The sequence below is a fragment of the Gymnogyps californianus genome, chromosome 3 (assembly GCF_018139145.2).
Source record: "Gymnogyps californianus isolate 813 chromosome 3, ASM1813914v2, whole genome shotgun sequence".
Taxonomy (NCBI): Eukaryota; Metazoa; Chordata; class Aves; order Accipitriformes; family Cathartidae; genus Gymnogyps; species Gymnogyps californianus.
The window spans coordinates 25,632,217-25,653,719 of NC_059473.1; the positions used below are offsets into that span (position 1 = coordinate 25,632,217).

Sequence of the window (21,503 nt, forward strand, 5' to 3'; positions counted from 1 at the left end):
AAGTGGTGTATTTCCTCTTTATTCCATAACTCAGATTTTTAAGAACCTTTGAGGGATCTGCATGGCTGTTGCTTCATCAGCGAGCTGCAACTGTGAGCTTTTACGAAGGCCCAGTTGTAAATGTGCTTAAAGCGCAGACCAAGAAAGTTGGATTTTAATTTTTTAAGTTTTCCTTTTGGTGAATGGGGGGAAGCACCTAACTTTTGGGCCAACATGTTATGTGACTATACTCATACCCAGGGAGTGAACTTGTTCTATTCTGTGTACTACAATATGTAAGAACGACAAAAATAACTGTGAAAGTAAAATCTTGGTCTAGCTGAAGTTTGTAAGAGTATTTCTGTGCTCTGTAATGAAATCTGGATTTGATTTTTGGCTGTCTTATTTGTGCCTCATATGTCATGAAGTAATATAAAAATGGAATAACTGTCAAATAAGTGATGCACTTTCTAATTACTTTTAATACCACATTTCTTTTTGTTCCTAGAGAGCAAATCAAAAGGCCTCCAGTGGGTGATAGATACAACCATTGCGTATCCCAAAGGTGAACCTATAGACATCCAAACTTGGATTCTTGGCTACCGACAACCAACAGTTACACATGTACATTACAGGTAGGAAATAAACCTTCTACTCTTACATTGAACTAAAATATTAAAAAACAAGTGTTCACAAATTAGTAACCTCATGTTTCAGGACATAGGAGATCAGTAGCAATGTCTTTATGTGCGTCTCACACAGGTGGGCAACTCATATTATCTAAACACAACACAGTTTTCTTTTGATAAGTTCAGTGACCATTCCATATCTTAGCACATTTAAGTTTTTGACTAATGTCCTGTGGCTGAGTATAGTTATGGGGTATGTATTTGATGGCTAGGTCATCTTTTCCACTTTAATGTTAAGGTGCTGGTAAACCCAACTTGATATTTTTTTTTTTAATAGTGACAACAAATTAAAAATCACTGTGTTATTTAATAACAGATTTCCTGAGAGATTATTATATATTTTATTTAATTTTCTGACAAAGAAATGTCAGCTTTTTCACTCAAAGCATACTCTTAATAGTTGAGCAGAGCAACACTCTGGAAATAGTAGCAAATCTCATTGACACCTAGGATGGGATACTACTAAAACTCTTCTCTTCAGCGGTTCTTTGTCTCAAGACCTAAACTAATGGAGAGAGAAGTTGCATTTTGCTTTTGGTTTGCAGTTAATTGCAAATCTGAAATCTCCAGAAATATTTTAACACTCTTCCTATACCAAATAAGTTGATCATGTTTTATCCCAAAATTGCATTATTTTGTCTTAATTCCCTTTTGCTGATTTGGTGGAGCTTTTAGAGTTTTACAGTAAGCTTTCGGATATCCTTGTGTGGATCCCCTGGGTGACAGTTTAACTGGAAATGACCTTCTCCAGCATCACTGCTGTGTCAGTGTTGTGTGATGCAGAGTACAGGCTGCTCACTGGAGCTCCTTTCCACAGCCATGTTTAAATCTGTCCCTGCTTTTTATAGAAATCTGCCTTCAAGTTTTTCCGAAGGTGAACATACTTACACCCTAATTTATGTAAGATATCATAATATCTATTGTGCTTTATTCAGGTCACGTTAGTATGCTCTCAGATCTCTGGGATACTTGCAAGTTGAATGTATTTAGAATTTTACTAAAGAGTATTTCCAAAAATACTTCCTTTAAAAGAAGAGAGAAAGTGATCTCAAGTTGAATTAACTTCCTGCTTCTAAATGTGTATATTCAAAACCTATTTTTGAGTGCGAGCATAATGATGATGTAACCTTCCTTGCATTGAACTTGAATGTTACAGTTCTTGTAGTACTAAAATTCTAAGAAAAAATATTAGAAATTGTTTATTGTTGGGTGTAGGTTTGTTGTTTTCTTCCAGAGGGTCTAAATCACTGGTTTAGACAGGGGCAAGCCTCTCTATTTGATTTTTTTTTTTTTAATTTTTTTTAAAGTAACCTCTAGTTGTTATGGTTGACCGTGTAAAAACATTTGAAGTATGCCCCACATGGAAACTAATGCAGCGGCATGTCTCTGAAGGCTGAGAGCTGAATGTAATACCTCTGAAATGAGAACTGAGTGTCTTGGTTTTAACTGGAGCTTGGGCTAACTTTCCAGTCCTGGTAATTCTTAAATTGGCATGTCAAGTTTAGGCACATGTCCTCTGGACTGTAAGGGCTTTAATTGGATGCACAGTAGCAATTCTTAAAGATGTATTTAACAAAGTACCCTGGCTCTGACAGCAGGCAGTAGCAGCAAAGGTGCGGGAAGGCAGCCCACGTGCCATCCCTCTGTGTATAAACATGCTGTGCCTGTAACATGTTCTGAGCAGGCGTCGCATCTGGATCACTCTTTTGGTAGGTGCTGATGGACCTGGCCTTCATGAACTTGTCTAATACCATTTTTAACCTGCTTAGACTTCTACGATTTCCCATGACACAATGTGTAACTGTTCTTGAGGGTGGCAGCCAGGACCACTTCCTTTTTGCTTAAGTTCTCCACCTGATGCCTTCAGTGGGTGCACCCTGTTTCCCATGTCCTACCAGCAGATGAATCATTCCTCAGTGATGCTCTCCGTGGCCCAGGATTTTACAGAACTTTCTCATGTCCTGCCTTAGCTGTCCCTGTCCCCCTCCCAGCCCGATGAGTCTTCATCTATGTGGTGTCTCCTTACACAAAAGCCTTTCCCTGATTATCTTATTACTTTTGTCTGCACCTTTTCTGATTCTGCTATAACTAGTTTGTGAGTTGACTAACATCCTGAATTCCTCACAGAGATTTCAGGATTGCTTACCAGAGTAATAATAGCTAATCTTAGAGGGTGTGGCAGTGTATGCGTAGCTGCTGGTGCTTTTTCCTTCCTCAGTGTTCATTGCCTTGCATTTACTGGTATTTAATTTCATCTGCAACTATTGTCAGGTCCTTCTGCAACTCTTCTCTTTGACTACCCAGAAAAATTCTATACCAAAAAAGTCGTATTGTTTTTGTATCCTTTTTTCCAGATTTAGCGTATCATCTAGCTATGATATGCTAAGACCTTTTAATGTGTCTAGAATTAGAACTATAGTTTGGAATGAATATGGTGAATTTTCACCTTCAGTGTTTTTGACAATAAAATTTATTTTTAGATATTTTTGTGTGGCTTTAAAAATGTTTCTCTGTTTTACATGAAGAATATATTTATCCATGGCAGGATTAGCAGAGAGCAACTGAACAGTGTGTGTACATGAATTTACTCATGTTGCATCATCCTTTTCTGTTGCTTATACAGAAATTTTCCTGTTGGATTGCCTTCAGGGTATTACAGCAACTGGTTTGTTTTTATTTTTTATTTTTTCCCAGATCACCTGACTACTCATTAGGAGTTACTTTTTTAGCAGAATGCTGTAATGTGATGGGCACCTTCAGGGTTTTGACAACTTTAAATCATGTATTGATGATATGAACAGAAGTTGTTGATACCACTGAGAACCTGTGAAGACAGAGTATGTGCCTGGGAAACTGGGGGTGGCGGACAGGGAAGAGTAGGGAGCAACCGTTCTCTCCCAGAGAGTTTCTGGTGTTAAAGAAAACCTTACAGCTGTGCTATCACTTTGTTGAACCTTCTTCAGGATTGGGAAGCCAGATAAATTGAAGCCCAGTGGGCTGACATCAATTTCTTAGAGTTGATTTTTGAAATTACAGGTATGGTCAGTGGAAAACTGTCTCTCAGGAGCTTTGCATGTGTGCCTCCTAGGTAGTGTCCCCACTTGTCTGAAAATACAGTGATGCCTCAAGCCTGTTTCTGCGTCAGATCTTAATCAGGAGCAGTTCTGGAAAAACACCAAAACCCTTTATGCTGGTGTCCTGGTTTCGGCTGGGATAGAGTTAATTTTCTTCCTAGTAGCTGGTATAGTGTTATGTTTTGGGTTTAGGATGAGAATAATGTTGATAACATACTGATGTTTTTAGTTGTTGCTAAGTAGTGTTAATACTAAGTCAAGGATTTTTCAGCTTCTCATGCCCAGCCAGCAAGAAGGCTGGAGGGGCACAAGAAGCTGGGAGGGGACACAGCCAGGACAGCTGACCCAAACTGGCCAAAGGGATATTCCATACCATATGATGTCATGCCCAGTATATAAGCTGGGGGGAGTTGGCTGGGAGGGGTGGATCGCTGCTCGGGAACTAAGTGGGCATTGGTCAGTGAGTGGTGAGCAATTGCGTTGTGCATCACTTGTTTTGCATATTCTAATTCTTTTAGTATTATTATTGTCACTTTATTATTATTATTGTCATTATTATCATTATTTTCCTTCCTTTCTGTCCTATTAAACTGTCTTTTTCTCAACCCATGAGGTTTGGGGTTTGGGGTTTTTTTTTTTCCGATTCTGTCCCCCATCCCACTGGGTGGGGGGAGCGAGCGAGCAGCTGTGTGGTGCTTAGTTGCCAGCTGGGGTTAAACCACGACAGCTGGTTAAACAGTGAGTGCTACAAACAGCTGTACTTTGTGACCAGCTAGCTGATCCTTGCCAGATCAACCTCCTTCCTCTTGTCCGTGGCACTTCTGTTTGAAAATACAGGGCTACCTTTTAATGTGCTGAAAAATGTCCTGGCAGGTTTTTGTGTGGTGTTGCTCCCCGAGAGCTGCTCAAGCCACTGGGCAGAAGGTGATCCAGACCTGTGTAGCTGTACAGCTTGACCAGGAAACCTAAACTACTTCTTTAAGATCATATTCCATGTGGAGACCAAAACATTGCTGTAACAGAGCCGTTAGAGTATCTGGGGTTGTCAGCTGGGAACGCCAGCGCTTATTCTGCAGTTCACAAATTCGAGGTGGTTCCTCAGTAATTCTTAATTTTGATAACAATTGGGTTATTAACTACTCTTCGTCCTTAACAGTGTAGGCAAGGATTAAATCAGTGACTGCAGTCTGAAAAGGCCTGTGCTGTGTTGAGCCCTGAGATGTCCCTTGTAAAGTTGGTACATTTCTTTAACTCTTTGAAACAAACTCAGTTAGCAAAGGAAAACCCAAGGTAAAGTAGACTTCATCTTTAAAAAGATGGAAATGTCAGAAATGTCTTCCAAAGATGGGAAATTTCAGACGTGTTTCTGTTTTTCTGCGTTTGGCTTAGATGTCCGCTGAAATTTTCATGAAATGTATATCGAGTATGTCTGGATTGTTGTTATTCCCCCCCTTTTCCTTCATTTAGTGCAATAAAATTTTGCTCATTGTTTGTAATTTGGAATGTCTTGGGAGATCACATTTGAAATAAATTTTAAGGGTAATTTTTAAATAACCAGGGAGAGAGAAAGTTCTGCATGAGTCTGTGTGCTCTAGTGCACTAGTTTCTCATCTGTCGTTTCTTTTAACTGAGTTATAGGGAAAAAAGTAATTACAAAAAGAAAAAAGCCCCTTTGGAAAAAGTATAGTTTTGACCAGATGCCATCTCTACTGTATGAAAGGAGAATCGGGATTTAAACATGCTTTTCCCCTTTTAGAGTAGTCCAGAGTGAGGAATTGATGTATGACAGCAGTGGGTGGAAAAAAGCAATGTTTTCTGTGCTACTCGAACTGGAGCAGAGGAGACTGCAGAGCCTCTTTTGTTCTGGTTGCTCAGTCAGTCCTTTCTGCTGTTCCCCTTGGTCACAACCTGTCTCTTTCTGCCTTACAGTCTTTCAAATCTAGTGTTTTCCTTTTCTCATACCCTGTCCTTTTACTGCAGGATTATTTCTTTTTCATCCTACTTAGGGAGCAAGAGGAGTGTAGAGGACACAGCAAGCAGCCTTATGTTTTCATTTTTAGATGCTTTTCTAGCTGATGGAAATGGCAGAGAAGGATCAGTTTAATCCAGTAACCTTTTTTTGTTTGAAAGCTCAATTTTGATAATGAATTGAACCTTGCTTTTCAAACTTCAATTTTCAGTACAAATGACATGTTTTTCAAAGTTCGTAATTAGGCTAAGCTGTGGCCTGATTTTCCTCAGGATGTCAAAAGAAACTTCCCTAGAAAAAAGGACAATTGCCAAGTTTCAGATTCTTCAAAACACAAAGGTGCAAGAACTTACCCGTCTAGCTATCAAATAATTTTTTGAGTCTGACAGACTTGTCTCAAAACTCATTGGAAAGTGCTGAAAAACTGAGTTTGCTCTCTGAAACATAATACTCAAGGAAAATATCTAATTAACTTCTTCCAGGTTAAATGGCACTGGGATTTTTTGGGGAAATTTCAACTCATCTGTTAAAGCAGTAAGCACCAAAAAAAAAAAAAGAGAGCTGGAAGGTGCAAGGCATCTCTAACTAGAGGCATCACTGTGAGACCTGCCCTTTAATGAGTCTATTGGAAAGGTTTGTTTCCTCGTCTCAGAATGGTTTAGCTTTATGCTTGGGTCATTTTGTGACGTGCATTGACCATAAATCCAGATTCACTGCAGTTACACTCAGCAGAAATAAGCTGAGTCGTCTGGTGTCTATGTAGCAAGACTGCATACTGGCTACTGTTCTCAGCTCCGACCATTTCCCCACAGTGAGTTGAGTTTTGGGATTATTTCTTTTCTTCTTTCACCAGGCACTTTAGTCTAACTGACTTGGTGTTTCTCAGCTGGTCTCCAAGTTTCTCTAATAGTAAGATTTCCCCTGTGCTGCAGTTCTGTTGTCAGAACCCAAGAGTTAAAAATTGAAAAAACCCTGGGTGTGACGTTTGTTCAATGCTTAGCTTCCCCTCAATCAAGAGTGGCATGGGGTTGGGGTTTTTTTGCGTTAGCTTCCCGCTGGGTCATACCCTTGTATGACCATATCCCGCGTTTGCACTGTGTTGATAGTGATTGTGGTGTAGGCCCCGAAGTCAGAGCCAGCCGTAGTCGCCTCCGCTGCAGAGGATAGCTGCATTTATGCTGCATGAAAGTACCACGCTATTTCCAGCTAACTCAGCTGTCTTTGTGCCATAATGCGGATGAGTACTATGTCACCTTTCTTCCTCATACCAGTTTTTGTACTGTGCTGCTGTTGAAACAAGCTTTCAGCTACTGAGGAAGTTCTTTTTTTGTGTGTACATTGATACAGATTTATTGAAATAAACTAGACTCCTAGCTATAAATAAGATGGAATACATTGTGGTTGCTGAATGAGTTTTGCAGAAATGTCTATGAAGGGCATCCAGTTTGGCAATATGTTTTAATATGCTTTTTTTAATGCAAGTAACTTATTTTTGGTCATGCCTGAGGTCTATCAGCAACCTCCATCGTGCTGAGTTAATTTAGAGTCATTGAAACAGCAAACAATATTATGATTTAGAAAGAGTAGAGGGTAATAAAGAACTTTAATTCAGGGTAGGACAGATGATGAAAGGCAATTAGTACTTAAAGGTGGTATCTATGAACTTCAGAATTTTAATACAGAATCAGAGGTTGTTTCTCCAATAAGGACCATTTAAAAGACATTAAATGTTTCTGAAAATGCCGCATTTCTGAAAACTATTTGGTATCTTTTGAGAAATGGCCTGTCAGTAGGTAAGTCTCCACGATTTCTTATGTATGCCAACATGTCTTTGGCAGTTGCATCTCCTTTTTTTTAAAATCCTTTCTTCTTTCCTGGACTGTCATTTATGCTAATATATTCTGGTTTGGGACATAGATACACGTTTGCGTAGTGGTTTAAGAAAGTTGCCGTCCCTCAGCCAGCTACGTGGAGTGTCCCGTGGCTGTTGTCACATCACAGCTGCACATAGGTAACCTCCAGCTAGAAAATAATGCTTCATTACTGAGACAGCTTTGCAGACTCCCATTGGAGTATAGCTTTACTTCCACCACCACTTTTAACTTTTCAGGGTGCAGCCTGTGGTGGCACTGCTTTTACTGAAGTTTAGCCCCTTCCCCACTTCCCCCTGATGATAGCAAAGCAGCTGTTCCCTTGATGAGAAATAAAAGGAGGTATTTCCATTCCACGTGAATTTTCCGGTCGAGTTATCTTATCCAGTGTTATTAAATTCCTTGTTTGCCACACCAGGAACAAAGACGCTCTTATTTGCATGCGATGTGAGGTTAGTTTTGTCCAAAAGCTAGAAAGATTCAAGTGCCCAAAAGAATCTAGAAGCTTCAGATACTACATGTTGACCTTGTTCCTTGTCAGGACAGTTCTATGTGGTGATAACATCTTATTTTCCTGAGGAGATCAGCAAACTGTTCGCTGTTAGTGGCGTTGCAGATGCTGGATGCCCAAAGGGGGGGTAGAGCCAAGATGATGCTCATGCTGTGACCACGTTGACAACTGTTTACATATCTCATTGAAAAGAAGAAACTCTTTCCTGTGTCTTTTAACGCTAGACCTGGCAGACCTCGCAGCCGATGGTTGGGGATGACCCTGCTCCAGTCAGAGCAATGGCTTTCCACCATTGTTTTGGATTGTCTGTGTAGAAAGTTTTGTAACAGTAGACTTTCTCAGTTACCTTTTGTCCTGATTTCAGCTGGGATAGAGTTAATTTTCTTCTTAGCTGGTACAGTGCTGTGTTTTTGATTTAGTGTGAGAATAATGTTGATAACACTCTGATGTTTTAGTTGTTGCTAAGTAGCGCTTATCTTAAGCCAAGGACTTTTCAGTTTCCCATGCTCTGCCAGCAAGCAGGTGTGCAAGAAGCTGGGAGGGAGCAGAGCCGGGGCAGCTGACCTGAACTAGCCAAAGGGGTATTCCATATCATAGAACGTCATGCCCAGTGTATAAACGGGGGGGAGTTGGCCGGGAGGGGCGGATCGTGGCTCTGGCATCAGTCAGCAGGTGGTGAGCAGTTGCATTGTGCATCACTGTTTTTTTTCTCTTTTTCCTTTTTTCCTTTTTTTTGTTGTTATATTCCTTTTCATTACAATTATTATGATTATTATTATATTTCATTATTATTGTTGTTAGTATTATATTTTACTTTAGTTATTAAACCGTTCCTGTCTCAACCCACGAGTTTTACCTTTTTCCCCGATTCTCTTCCCCATCCCGCTGGGAGCAAGGGAGGGGAGTGAGGGAGCGGCTGCGTGGTGCTTAGCTGCTGGCTGGGGTTAAACCATGACACCTTTCCTGAACCCAGTCTCCTTAAAGAGGGTGTTCTTTTAAAACACAGATGCCAGCTGAGCCATCTGATGGGCAGAGAACGATGCTATTGGCAGTATGTTTAGTATAAATACAGGGGGGTTTAGCTTCACCTTATCTAGCACAGGAAGGGCTTGTAAGGATTTTTTTTAAACGTTTCATCTCTAATTTAGCTCAGTCATTAGTAAAAATGTTCCGCTTGTAAAAATAACTCTGGATAATCTAAAAATGAGTTTAAAAATGCTTCTAAATACACTAGCACTTACCATTGCTAAATTGTGACAGCCAATGTAGCATTATTGGAAGACCAGACAAAATCCATCCTTCCTGATCCTGAATTCATGGCAGGATCTGAGCTCCAACACTTTTTGGTACAGCCTGCTGCCAGCTTCCAACAAAAAACCTGGGGGCATCCAGTGGGGAATGCTGCATTAATATTCATTCAAACGGGGTGTAACGGTGATTGCTTCTTAAACTTTTAAGAAGCGGAGTTTATATCCAGAGATTCAAGTATTCTGGTACTGTATTGGTTCATACAAGAGCCTGGATGGATTCAAGCAGGAAAGTGGTGTGCTGTGTTCCATTAGTCTCTCTCAATATTGGTATCACTTATGCCACTTTGCTACTCCATTAAAGTGCCAGCTCATAAATTGTTTCTAATGAATATCTTGTAAGATCTGGTGATAATGTTTTCAGACTAGAAGGTACATTCTTGGAAAAATACCAGGCTTAACTAGGTTATTGAACTGTAGAGTTGTTACCCATTAGGTAACTGAGAAGCGAAGAGGGAGGTGAAGAATATCTGCAGCTTACAATGGAAACTGCGTATGAAGCCAGGTAATCCCTAGACTTCTGTTCTGAGCCCACGCACGCATTCTGTTAGTTCTGAACCATCTTCAAACTTGCATAAGCAAGCATCTGTCCTTCAAAAATATACTGTGAAACACAATATTCAGTTGCTGAATCTTTTTATCTCTTCACAGCAGATAGGCAGAAGAGAGTAAAAATAGTGCTTGGCAGCTCGGTTGTGTTTGGGGACAGAGAGTAAGTCTTTCTTAGTGTTATACCCTCAACAAAAATGGTCCTTTCTCTGTGGGTGTGTTTTTTACTTGCCTCTGCATGGTTTAATTTTAATCTGGTGTACAACATCTGGGCTTCAAGATAAAATAGTTCTTTATTACCTGTCTTTGTCATTGTTCTTAATATGCACGCTGAGGACTTGAGCTATTTACTGGACCACCAACTATTTCATAATATTTGTCTTTGGCCAAAGACTTTTCTTCAAACTGTATTTTACTTGAGATAACAGTTGCTAATTTCTGGTTACTGAGACTGGCTTTACTAGAGCACAGAGAACTCCACAGTGTGAGAAAGATGTAGGCAGAATTGCTACAAAGGCTACAGAAATCTCTGAGTTCATGTTGATGCCATAGTTGGTAAATAAAATTGTTCATCTCCTTATATTGAAGTTATCTATGTATACCGAAGCACTATTATTTTTAATTTGCTCATTAGAGCAATGCTTTGCTGCTTTTCTCCTCCACGTACAGCTTATTTTTCCATGCATCAAACCGAAAGGAGGAGGTACAAATGACTTGGCAACAAAGCAAGCAAAGACGTTGAAAACAGTAACAGCAACAAAAGCATTCTTCAGAAGCATCTTATTTCTGTAGTCTGACATTCCCGTATCACTGCCCACATGATTGTGGTGTTACTTCAGATTCTTTTCAGTATAATCAATCAAGACTGTGTTGAAAATGAAATGAAAAATCCACTAATGAAAACAGAAGCGTGGCATAGATGACAGGGTAAATGGGAGCTCACTTGAAAAGAGAAACCTACAGTAAAAGTCTTACCTTCCAGAGTATGAATTTTTCAGGCCAGCCTGATACACAAATCTCTTCTGCACTGGCCTCCCAATGAAACATAGTGGATATATAAGTTCTTGTATATATCAAAACGCACTTAGGGTCTACTGAGGAGATTTCACAATTATGGTAAGACTTGAAATTCTGTTTTGAAAAAAATCCAGTGAGGTGTGGTGGGTTATTTGGGGGTTTCTGTATATATGTATCTCAGTGAATTCTGCCCTGGATATCTGATTTTCTAAGTAGACCTAGTATTCAGTGTAGAAGTACTAAAACATTGGTAGTTCTTCCATTGGGGTTTTTAAATTAGAGCAGCAATATTTGAGTACACTTACATGGTCAGTTTTCAGTGTAAAACCTGCCTTAGAAATTTCAGACAAAGATGCTGGCATCCTTTGAAAAACACAGAGGACTCGTTTTCTGGGATACAGAAGAGCTATTGGTACTTAGTGATGTTGTTACGTGGTTTCTGCCTGTTGAAGAACTGTTTCTTCAGAATTGTGGATGAACCTTCTCAGTCTTTTATTTCTTTCTGTTTCAGCGCATGAACTTCATTGCTTCTTGGTTTGTATTTTTTTAAGGATAGGAATATAGTGTGATGGTATTCTATTTTTAAAAACCCCAGCAACTTAGTAGCTTTTATCAAATGCTGTAGTACAGCATTTGATAGATGCTAATAATGCCAAGTCTTCTGTGCGCATCTGGCTAGTAACCTGGATTATTCCAGTCTTGTATCCTTAATACCTATGTGATCTGTGAATCAGAGAGAGAATGAAGCATGCAGTTAGATTTATACCAAACTTTGCTCTCTATGTTTTGGGCTGGGCTGGGGCAGAAGGGAAGAGTTTTGTTCTCCATATACAGAATGCATTTCCTAGGTTTAATTTATGTTTGTTTCTTTGGTAGGATTTTTCCAGTTAAAGATGTACCTGCAGAGCCTGAAGCTCTTACACACTGGCTATATCAACGATTCATTGAAAAGGAGGATCTCTTGACACATTTCTATGAAACAGGTAGGATGAGATCTAGCAAAGCGAATTGTGCTTTGTTAATGTCTTTTATTACAAGGATCTCAAAATGGTTTAAGAATGCGTATACATTCTTCACACAAATACAGTAGATATAATTATTACTACTTTTTATGTAGTAATATGTAGCAAAAAAGTATGATAAAAAAATGATCTAGGAAAGGTAAATTACCCAGGTAACATTAGAATAAGGTGGTGTTCGGAAGCTGGCACATTCAAAACGGATCTAAGGAAATCCTCTTTTTTTCTGCAATAACATATAGTTCAGCTGTGAAACTTGCTGCCATGGGATTTCATTGAGTGGAATAATTTAGCAAGATGCAAAAAGGTAGTGAGCATTTACATGCATAGTAAAAGTATTCAGAGCTTATGTTAAGTTTGGAGGGGATATAAAACCTTCAGGGTTTGAAATGAGCAAGTTCTTGACTAAAAGGGATTAAATAAGAATCTTACGTGAGGCAGGTTATTTTATCTGCTTAGTGCGGCTATTTAGCATGTTCCTCTGGCACTTGTACTCTTGGAGAAAACTGATCTAAGTAGTCTGCAGGTCTAATCCAAAACCATAGTCCTCTTCTGTTTCCTGTTAAGCTAAACAGAAAGATGCTGCGATTGGAAGGATCTGTAAGAATTACATAGCATAAAGTCTCTGGAGTCTTGATCTGCAGCCCTGTGTTGTCAATACTGGCCTCCTTGCTGTGAGGTACTGAGGATCACTTCTATCATAATATGCTTTCAACATTAATGGATCAGAGGAATCGAAATAAAATTAGGGCATTAATAACATTACTGAAGGGATACTGGCAAACATGTGATTCAAAATATCAGGTAAATATTTTGAAACTATAGCTGGAGAAGTGTTTCCTCAAGGCTCTTTTTTTCCATCCAGTTGATAGTGAAGTATGTCATCTGCCCTCCAGCAGGTGGGGGGGAGTGTGGGTGGGTGGGTGTGTTCAGAATACAAAACAGAGGAATTCATCATAATAAAAAAGAAAAAGAAAATCCAGAGAAGAAAAAATAGAGCTTTATTTCGACGTACAAGAGAGGAAGTTTATCAAACATAGACTGAGTAGGAAGACTCCAGATGAAACAATGCAACTTGTCTCTGAAGAAAAATAATCTCTTCATTAGCAAGTATCACAGTTGTTGAGGGGGGAAAAATACTCAGTCTCTCAAATCAACTGAGTGTAATATTCCAGAGTGACTATGTTAAACAAAGACGCTACTTCTATTAGATGATTTATTGCAAAGACTGCTTTAATTCAATTTTGAGTGCTTAATTTATCAATTGTAGTGCTTAAAAAGATTAATAGAATTCTTTAACAACCCTGAGTTGTATTTTGTTTTATGAAATACTGCTGTCACTCAGCCATCATTGATGGCAAAAGTCAGACCCTGCTCTATAAATCGCATCCAAATGCATATATTGGATGTTATTAGACAAATAACTTTGTGAATCTGTTGAAAACTACAAGTGTAGTCAATAGGAGGGAAAGAATTCTTGTTATTGAGACATTATTTCACAAATAACATTAAAATAAGTCATACCCAAAAAATCTAACTAGACTAGAATTTCAGAGAGTATAATGAACATAATCAGATTTATTCATTGAAATGCACTTCCAAAATAGGATAATTGGTTATAATTTGCCAATGTAATCAGTATGAATTAATAAGACATGTTTTAAATGTAAATGCTATGACATAGGACCTTATTAGGCATAAATTAGCATAATTTAAAGTTACTACCATTTATGCCAGTTGAGAACCTGCTTGCATTGCTTTTGTTGGCTTACTGCAAAAGTGCTGTTACAGTTTTTGGAAACCCCCTGGAAAAGTCCTGAGGCCTAATGTGAGGGGAATCCATGAAGCTGCTCAAGAGCTAGCTTTGTATTGACATGTTACATTGTCTCAAGTTGGTGTGTTTTTAAGACTTAGGGCTGTTTCAGCATTTTGATTTTTTTTTAATTTTTTTTTTTTTTTTCAAATACACACGGCTTAGGAACTTGTCTCAGTTCATAAAGCTTACTTCATAAAGCTGGAGTAACATTTGATGCTACGTGAAACTTTAAAACTTTGCATTGACAATATCTTCGGTAGGAATACATTCTTTTGGCATATTTTTATTTGGGAAGAGGAAGAAACAAAGCCTAAACCACCTTTTTCCTTTTTGCTGTATTCCTAAGGGTTAAGAACTTTAATTGATCTGGGGAAAACCTATAATATTAGACCTCTAAAAATTAAACAAGAAAAAGTATCTGCCTAAAATTTGAATATGAAACTGTCCCATCCTTTCTTACAGGTACATTTTACACATTTATAAAATTAAAACAGTTAATATCTGTAGGTATAAGCAACACAAAGACTCCTATTTTAGCAGCTAGTGGAAGGCTTGTATTGGCAAGTTCATGATTTCTCTGAAGTCTTCAGCAGGATAACCTTGAACACTGCAGTAACACAAATGAGACTACATTTAGCAGGACAACAGCACTTGGAGACTAATTTAAAAAAACCCAAACTATAAACTAGGAGCTTATCAGTTGGAAATGAGTAATTGTATACTGAAGTCATCATGCTCCTCATTCACTCTGATCATAAGCCAACTGGTGCGATGTAACTAAAAAAGTAAGCAATGTCATCCTACAGGGCAACAGGGGATGGTTTTCACCAGTGCTACGGAAATACTCTTCATTGTACCAAATCTGAAACCTCATCTGACAATTCTGCATACAGGTCCATCATCCCCGTTCAAGAAATATGAATTGAACCGGGAAGAGGGGACAGATAATAGGTGCTAAGATGATTAAGGGGAAGGAGGAGTCACTTCTGTGAAGGACAAGTAAAAGTGCTTGGCTTGTCTCAGCTAGAGATACAAGTTGGCTTGGGAGACGGGGAAGAGACAGTTGCTACCTGTACCAAGGAAAAAGGAAAGTTATTTAAACCAAAGGTCAGTGTTGGTACAGAAAAACAAATGGGCCATAGAAGAACAAATGTAGCGTAGTGCGGACAAATAGAAGCTTAGCAGTGAGAATTACTGGGGAATAAATGGTGTGGCAAATCTGCCCATGTGTGAAAATACGTATCAGTGAGAGGAGGATGGGAGTCATCAGGGGTTTTTTTAGGTTTTGGGGGGTTTGGGGGTTTTTTTTGCTTTTTTTTTTTTTAAAGTTAAGAGCATTCATACAGGAAGAAAAGCTTTGTCTTAAATGCTTGATTGCAGTTCCTCCAGTGATTGCAAATGTGAAGCATAGAGATAAGTTGCTGATGGTATCTCATTGCCCAAATTGTGTGGTTTCTAAGATTAAAAATTGATACTGCTATATCTTTACTCTTTGAATCATTCATCTCTTGTTCTCCTGTGAGTAGTTGTGACTCTGTAATGCTGCAGCAAATACATCATCTTCTCTGGTATATTTAGAGTTCAGGATTAATCCACTGTTCAGGATTAACAACAACAAAAGTGGTTCATATCATCTAGGCTTTGTGCATCTCAGTAAAATGTAACACAAACTATTTAATATGCTGATGTAAATACATGCAAACAATTTGCTTATGATCGTAAAGCTCTGATGTATTCAGACACATTTAATTTAGTGTTGTAAGTCAGAAAAAGTCAAAATAGGGGAAAAAATGAATTTTTTAATTGTCAGCTGTATCTCCTGCCAGTCTTTCTCATCTAAACAGGCATTTCAGTAAAATCTTTCTGGAAAACTGCGTGGCAAATTACAATGCTTCCTTAGTCTATATGACTGACTGGCCAATGAATGTTCAAACAACATGTGGAAATGTTGTTTAAAAAAAAAAAGTGTGTGTGTGTGTATATTTATTTTTTCAAGAGGAACCTTGAGAATGTATGTGTGTTGCTTCTTCACAGTGTACAAAATCATTACCAAGCAGCTGTAAAGTTTAATATGGAATCCATTCAATTTGATTGTACGGATGTTAATAAACCTTCAAAAATAACACCGAAAACTTAGTTGACAGTCAGATCTCCCTGCAAAGGTTGAATACAATGAGGACAGCTGCTTTTAAGGAATGCTTTGAAGTTTATGCTTAAAGTTTATATCCAAATGAAATTAAAATTGTTCTTAATAATTAAGATAAGGGTTGGGGTTTTTTTTTATTTTCTTGAAGATAACCAATAATGCTGGAGAATCTTTTGAAAGTTTAACAGCATAATACAGAAGTAACCAATTAATTGTTTGGGGGCACTGCTGCTGGCACAGTGATGGTAAAGAATCGTGCATTAAGGCTATCGTTCCTGCTGCAGAAGCATTAAGTGTGTTTTCTTTTCTCTTTTAGGAGCTTTTCCTCCACTGCAGGGTCAAACAAAAGCTATTTCTCGGGAGATGACCCTCAGTAACCTGTGGCTAGTTGGCATACAATCACTTGCATTTTTGTCAGGCGGTATGTGGTACTGCATCCTTCAGTATTTTTATCATTGCCTATTTTAAAAGTGGAATGGGACCTGAGGACACAATGGGAATCCAGGCTCTTGCAAATGAGTGTCATGTTGTATGTGCAAATGTGAATATTCAAGAGTAAAGGAAAATACCGGGCGGACTCTTACCTCTCTTTGGGGAAATTTTAAACTCCACTGAAAGTGAAGATCAGTAACATAGTGACCTGATGATGTATTTTAAGAATTGTCTGTATTTTTAAAAATGTATACTCTCACCCACACTTAAGCAAATTCAGCATTTGGACAAAAGGTGCAATTGTACAACCACCGTAGAAGAATGTCTGTGACAAGAAAGCTCTGTCGCCACAAGTATTTCTTGGCATTGTAGTTAGAGCTCAGAAAATTCAGCATCTTGTCTCTTCAGTAGTCTGTACAGCATTGGTGTGGTAGAGATTCGTCATCTGCACAACTTGTACTTTATTGCAACTCATTGTGCTGGAGTCAAAGATACTCGACAGAGCTGGTGGCGGTATCTTTGTGGCTACGCAGTCAGCAGTTGTTGTATTAGGCACATTGATCTAAAACCAAGACCCAAATAAGGTCCAGCGTCAGATGTGTTTTGTGAGGAATCAGTCCTCAAAAAAGCATTGCAGCATCATAGTGTGATTAAAAGCTATCCACGTTTGATGAATCAGCTCATCCCTGCTGTGGTCTTGCCATCAGCTCTCCGAATTCCATGTGCTACCAGTATCTCGTATTATGAGGAAACTTGGAAAATATAAAGTTACTTGGTTTATTTTCCCTTTTTGTTCAGAATGCATCTGAACGATCATGATCAGTTTTCAAAATTCACTTTTAAAGGTGAAAATACAGCGAAGGAAAGACACAAAACTTAGGGAATAGGGGAAAGCTTTGTTTGTCATGCATTGGAAGCCAGAGCAATTCTAGCTGTTTCTGAAGGTCTGCTGGTGCTGCTGGTGATTTTTAGCCACCTCTGTATTTTGTATACTGCAGTCCAACCAAGGTGACCTTTGAGTGGTTTATAGAGGCCTTTTTCTCCCCCGCTAGTTGCAACAACGCTAAATATACTTGTGGGAGAGTTTAAATAATTCAATGCCAACCATCTTAATGTTTTGCTAAGGAGTAATAGAAGAAAAACTAGTTTCTTAAAAAGAAAAAATAGGTATAATTGCTATCATAAATCTATAGGAAGATACTACTGCAAAAAAAAAAAAGTATGGTAAGTACTCTGAATAACTACATGGAGGGCAGTATTAATTAGCTCACCACTGTGCTAAAATCTTACTCGAAGAAGAATGAGTTGAATTTGAAGGCAAACTGGAACAGAAGACACTTTCAGATGCATAACATAGGATACTTTTGAAAGGCTGTCGATGATGAACGGTCTTACTTCTGGCAGGTCTAGTTGGCATTGTGTTTATGTGATTATACACAGATTTGAGAGCGCTGTTCCCAAAATAAAACTAATCTCTCTAAATACAAGCAGGATAGCCAGAACTTCAGCTATTGGCATACTGCCTTTTACAGGGTAATTTTACTGAGAACAAAGTAAGCCCTCAGTAGTTTTGGCTCCGAGTTGGCAATATTGATCCCCCTTCTCTCTCCCTCTCCTGCTACATGAATCACGGTGGATGGTGGGTGGTGTGCAGAATACAAAACCTAGCCAGTGTTCCCTTTCGGGGAGAGCTAAGAGCATACCAAAATTATGACGCAATGCCAATTTCCCTGACGTAATGGAAAAACACCTAGTCAAATATGCCACCCCTATCTCCCCAAAAGCAGTAGTTTTATCCTAAGGTAGCTCAGTGGGGATGGTTGCAAAATGATACACCATAGTAAGTTCCCCTGAACTATGAGTCCCCTCATTGACTTAAAAGAACACTGCAGCTGGGAGGCAAAGGACGGTGTTTGCCTACAGCTTCATGTTTTGGGTAAGATACTGTTTCTAAATCCCATCTCTTACAACCAGTCACGCACCTGAATTCTGCTGTAACGTAAAATCCATTTAAAAAGAGGTACGCCCTGAAAGGGAGGCAGTCTTAGGAGTATTTTTTTTTTTGTTTCCTGTTGCTCTTGCTAAAGTACAGCTGATGGAATGAATGTATTTAACCTGCCATTTTACAGGAAGGTGTTGGGGCAGCCCGGCACCGTTACCGTGTAAGTGGTTATGTCTGCTGCACGTGGGCGTAAACGGACTCTCAAAGCTGCAAAATGCAGATAGCAAGCTACTTCTTTCTGTCCTCCACCAGGTGGTTTGATCAGAATCACGGAGATGCCCGTAGTACAGCTGGTTTTATTTTGAGCTAGGACAGACTGGAGGGATATAAAAAGGGAAGTTTATATAAGCAGATTGCACAGCAGTAACTCACATCAGGAGATTGTTCTTTATAGACCCTGTGAACTCCGTGTAAGAGCATACTGTTTTTTCAAATGCAGTATTTTTTTTTTTTCCAGTGGATTGCAGTCAATAGTGAGCGTTCACATGCTGCCTAAAGAAATTAGTAATGCGCAATAATGTTTCAGATAATCATTTGATTTATCTGGTCCTGTTCATTTTCAGTTTGTTCCTCCGTAGTTCTTACTATTGCAAGACATTTTTTTTCAAGCACTGATTGTTGTTTTGGTAGGGTGAGTAAATAGTCTTAGGTCTTAGGCTTCTTTCCTGCCTGCACTGGAAAGTGTGAAGAGCACCTGACGTTGTGTCTCCTTACGGCTGAGTTGCTGTAGATGACAGTGGAATGACAGTGTTGTTAAGGAACGCCAAAGTACCCTCCCAGCATGAACTTGGATACTGCTTCATGAAAGAGAATAAATTGGGTAAAAGAAGTTTTTCTGTTCAGGGAAAAACATAAAATGGATACAATATATAGGAAATTCTGTGCTAAAAATACCATGCTGGTCAAGACTGTTTGGAGCTTAGCAGGCTAGTTTGTAAAACGTAAATTCCTGTCGGTTGCAGTTCGGTTCTGCCTTCTGGCAGTTGGCTAGTGCTACAGATGGCGTGGGCATTTTGCTGCGCCAGCCATGGGCTTCCTCTTCTGAAGAGTTCAAAATGCGTTTGATAGAAAATGATGTTAATGAACCATACAGTTGATCACAAAATGGTTAATTTAATATAACTTTGAATTTATATTAGGGGAAATATAATGCAAGAACGTATAAAGTGATAAAGAATGAAAAATTCACAGAAAAAACGCTAACTGAAAGCTGTTGCACACAGAAGTGAGAACATAGCAATTCAAGTGTATTGCGAATAAAGATGGTTCTCTGCCCGGGTTGCACACAAAACATCTGTACATTTCTGTGTTTAATTGTTCACAAACAAGTTGTTACAGTTGAAACGATCTGAGTCCTAACAGTTTGGCACTACTGCTCTTCGAATCCCATGACATGAAGAGTATCTGCCTGTTCACGAGGAGCGGTGTTTTCTTCAGTGCCCTTTGGTGAGTGCGCCTTCCTTACAGCTTCTCTTGTATGCTACGTACGGTTCTATCAAGTACGGCAACAACGATGCCTCTTGCAGGAGGGATTTTTTTTTTGAGTTGCTCTCACCAGATTTTGAAAAGCAAGATTTCAATTTACCGTGCTCACTGGAAAATTAAAAGCTTCCTTCTCCCTCCTCCGCCCCCAGCATCAAAAATAAGATGCATCTAATTGCAGTAAAAATCCAATGATCACTGTGGTACTGTTCATTATTCACTTGTTTTGCAAATGATGTAACTTTTTTTTGTCTGACACTGCCATAAAGTGCTGTTAACTTTTTTCACCTGTTTGTACAAGATAATACAGATACCGATCACTGTGTGTGACAGGATTCAACTGCTCCACTTTGCCTTGACATAAAATTTTTGGGACCAAAGGTACTTAAAACTGGGATTTCCAAATCGTGAGACCGGGGTTGGGTGCATTCTCTTGATAGTCAGCTGGAGATTTTGTGGTGGTTGGATACAATCACACAAAATAATTCTACATCTGGGCTACTGTATTGTTTGGAAATAATGGAGCCATATGAAATAAAGGGTTATTTTGCAAAATTGCATATTTGATAGTTTTTACACTTTTTTTTTTTAAAATGGAACAATTGGAAGAGCAAAATTGAAACTGTACTCTGGTTTAAAATGTCTGCATACATTATGAACGCTTCTGAGCAGCTTTATTTTTTCTCTAAAAACTTAGACTACCTGGCTGTGATACAAAAGAAGTCTTTAAAAGGATTCTATGCATTTTAAAGTTAAACCTTTTATTTTATCATTGGAAAATGAAGTAATTATTCACTGAACAACTGTCCTATTAAAGTGAGTTAGTTCCTTTAAAATTACACTACAGTGGTGTTCATTTTGTATGATAAAAATTAGTTTTCTTGATACCAGTTATTTTCACCTCCTATTTTCTCCTTCCCTCATGTGTTACCTGCATTTTTGCTTTGTATGATAAAATGGATGCAGAAGCCTGTAGAGACTCTCAATGATTTTGCAAAGGACTGGTCGTGTTTGGAATTATTTTACTGAATTTATTTCATTGGATTTTTTTATCAAATCTTTCCACCAGCCAAGATGTCTTTCAGAAATGTAGACAGATACCAGAAGAAGCATTTCTCTACAGAGATTATTAGGTGTCTTTTCCTTTTTTTTTTTTTTTTTGTGTGGCAAAAATAAAGTTGATTTTTTTTAAAGATTATTTCATGTGCTTCTACTCCTTAATAGATGAGACAATTTTCTTCGGTTGTATTTAATGTGCTTATATCTAATTAGATACACAATCTCTATTGTGCTTACCATAAACACAACAAATAGCAAAATAACACTTTGGTTCACTGTACAGCTGCAGTGTTAATTTGTGATAGATAACGTTGCTTATTAGAGCTCTCATCAGGAAGGGCAGAGAGACAAATGTTTCTGTGCCAGAAGTGGTAAGGGGAGGAGTGGAGCAGTCGGGAGGAGGGGGGGAAGGCAGCTTCTGCAGCCCTCGCTCACTCCAGCACCCGCTGGGAACTGTGCCGGCGCTCAGGCTGCAGAGTTTCTCCGCAGGTCACTGCGTAGCGATGAGTCCTCTTCAAGTTTCTGAGAGTTGTGGGCACGCCAAGAGCAGAACCTGGGCCCCCATCCACCCTGGATTGCCA

General features: G+C 38.9%; 1 protein-coding gene across 1 annotated transcript in view; it reads left to right on the forward strand.

The window, feature by feature from the left end:
- LPGAT1 (lysophosphatidylglycerol acyltransferase 1) overlaps positions 1–21,279 on the forward strand; it is a 68,788-nt gene extending 47,509 nt beyond the window's left edge. Inside the window, exons 6-8 of the mRNA XM_050894329.1 lie at positions 488–614; positions 11,843–11,949; positions 16,264–21,279. Of these exons, the coding sequence (XP_050750286.1) occupies positions 488–614; positions 11,843–11,949; positions 16,264–16,415 (386 nt within the window). The 3' untranslated portion in view covers positions 16,416–21,279. The remainder of the gene's footprint in view (positions 1–487; positions 615–11,842; positions 11,950–16,263) is intronic.
- The last annotated feature ends 224 nt before the right edge of the window (positions 21,280–21,503 follow it).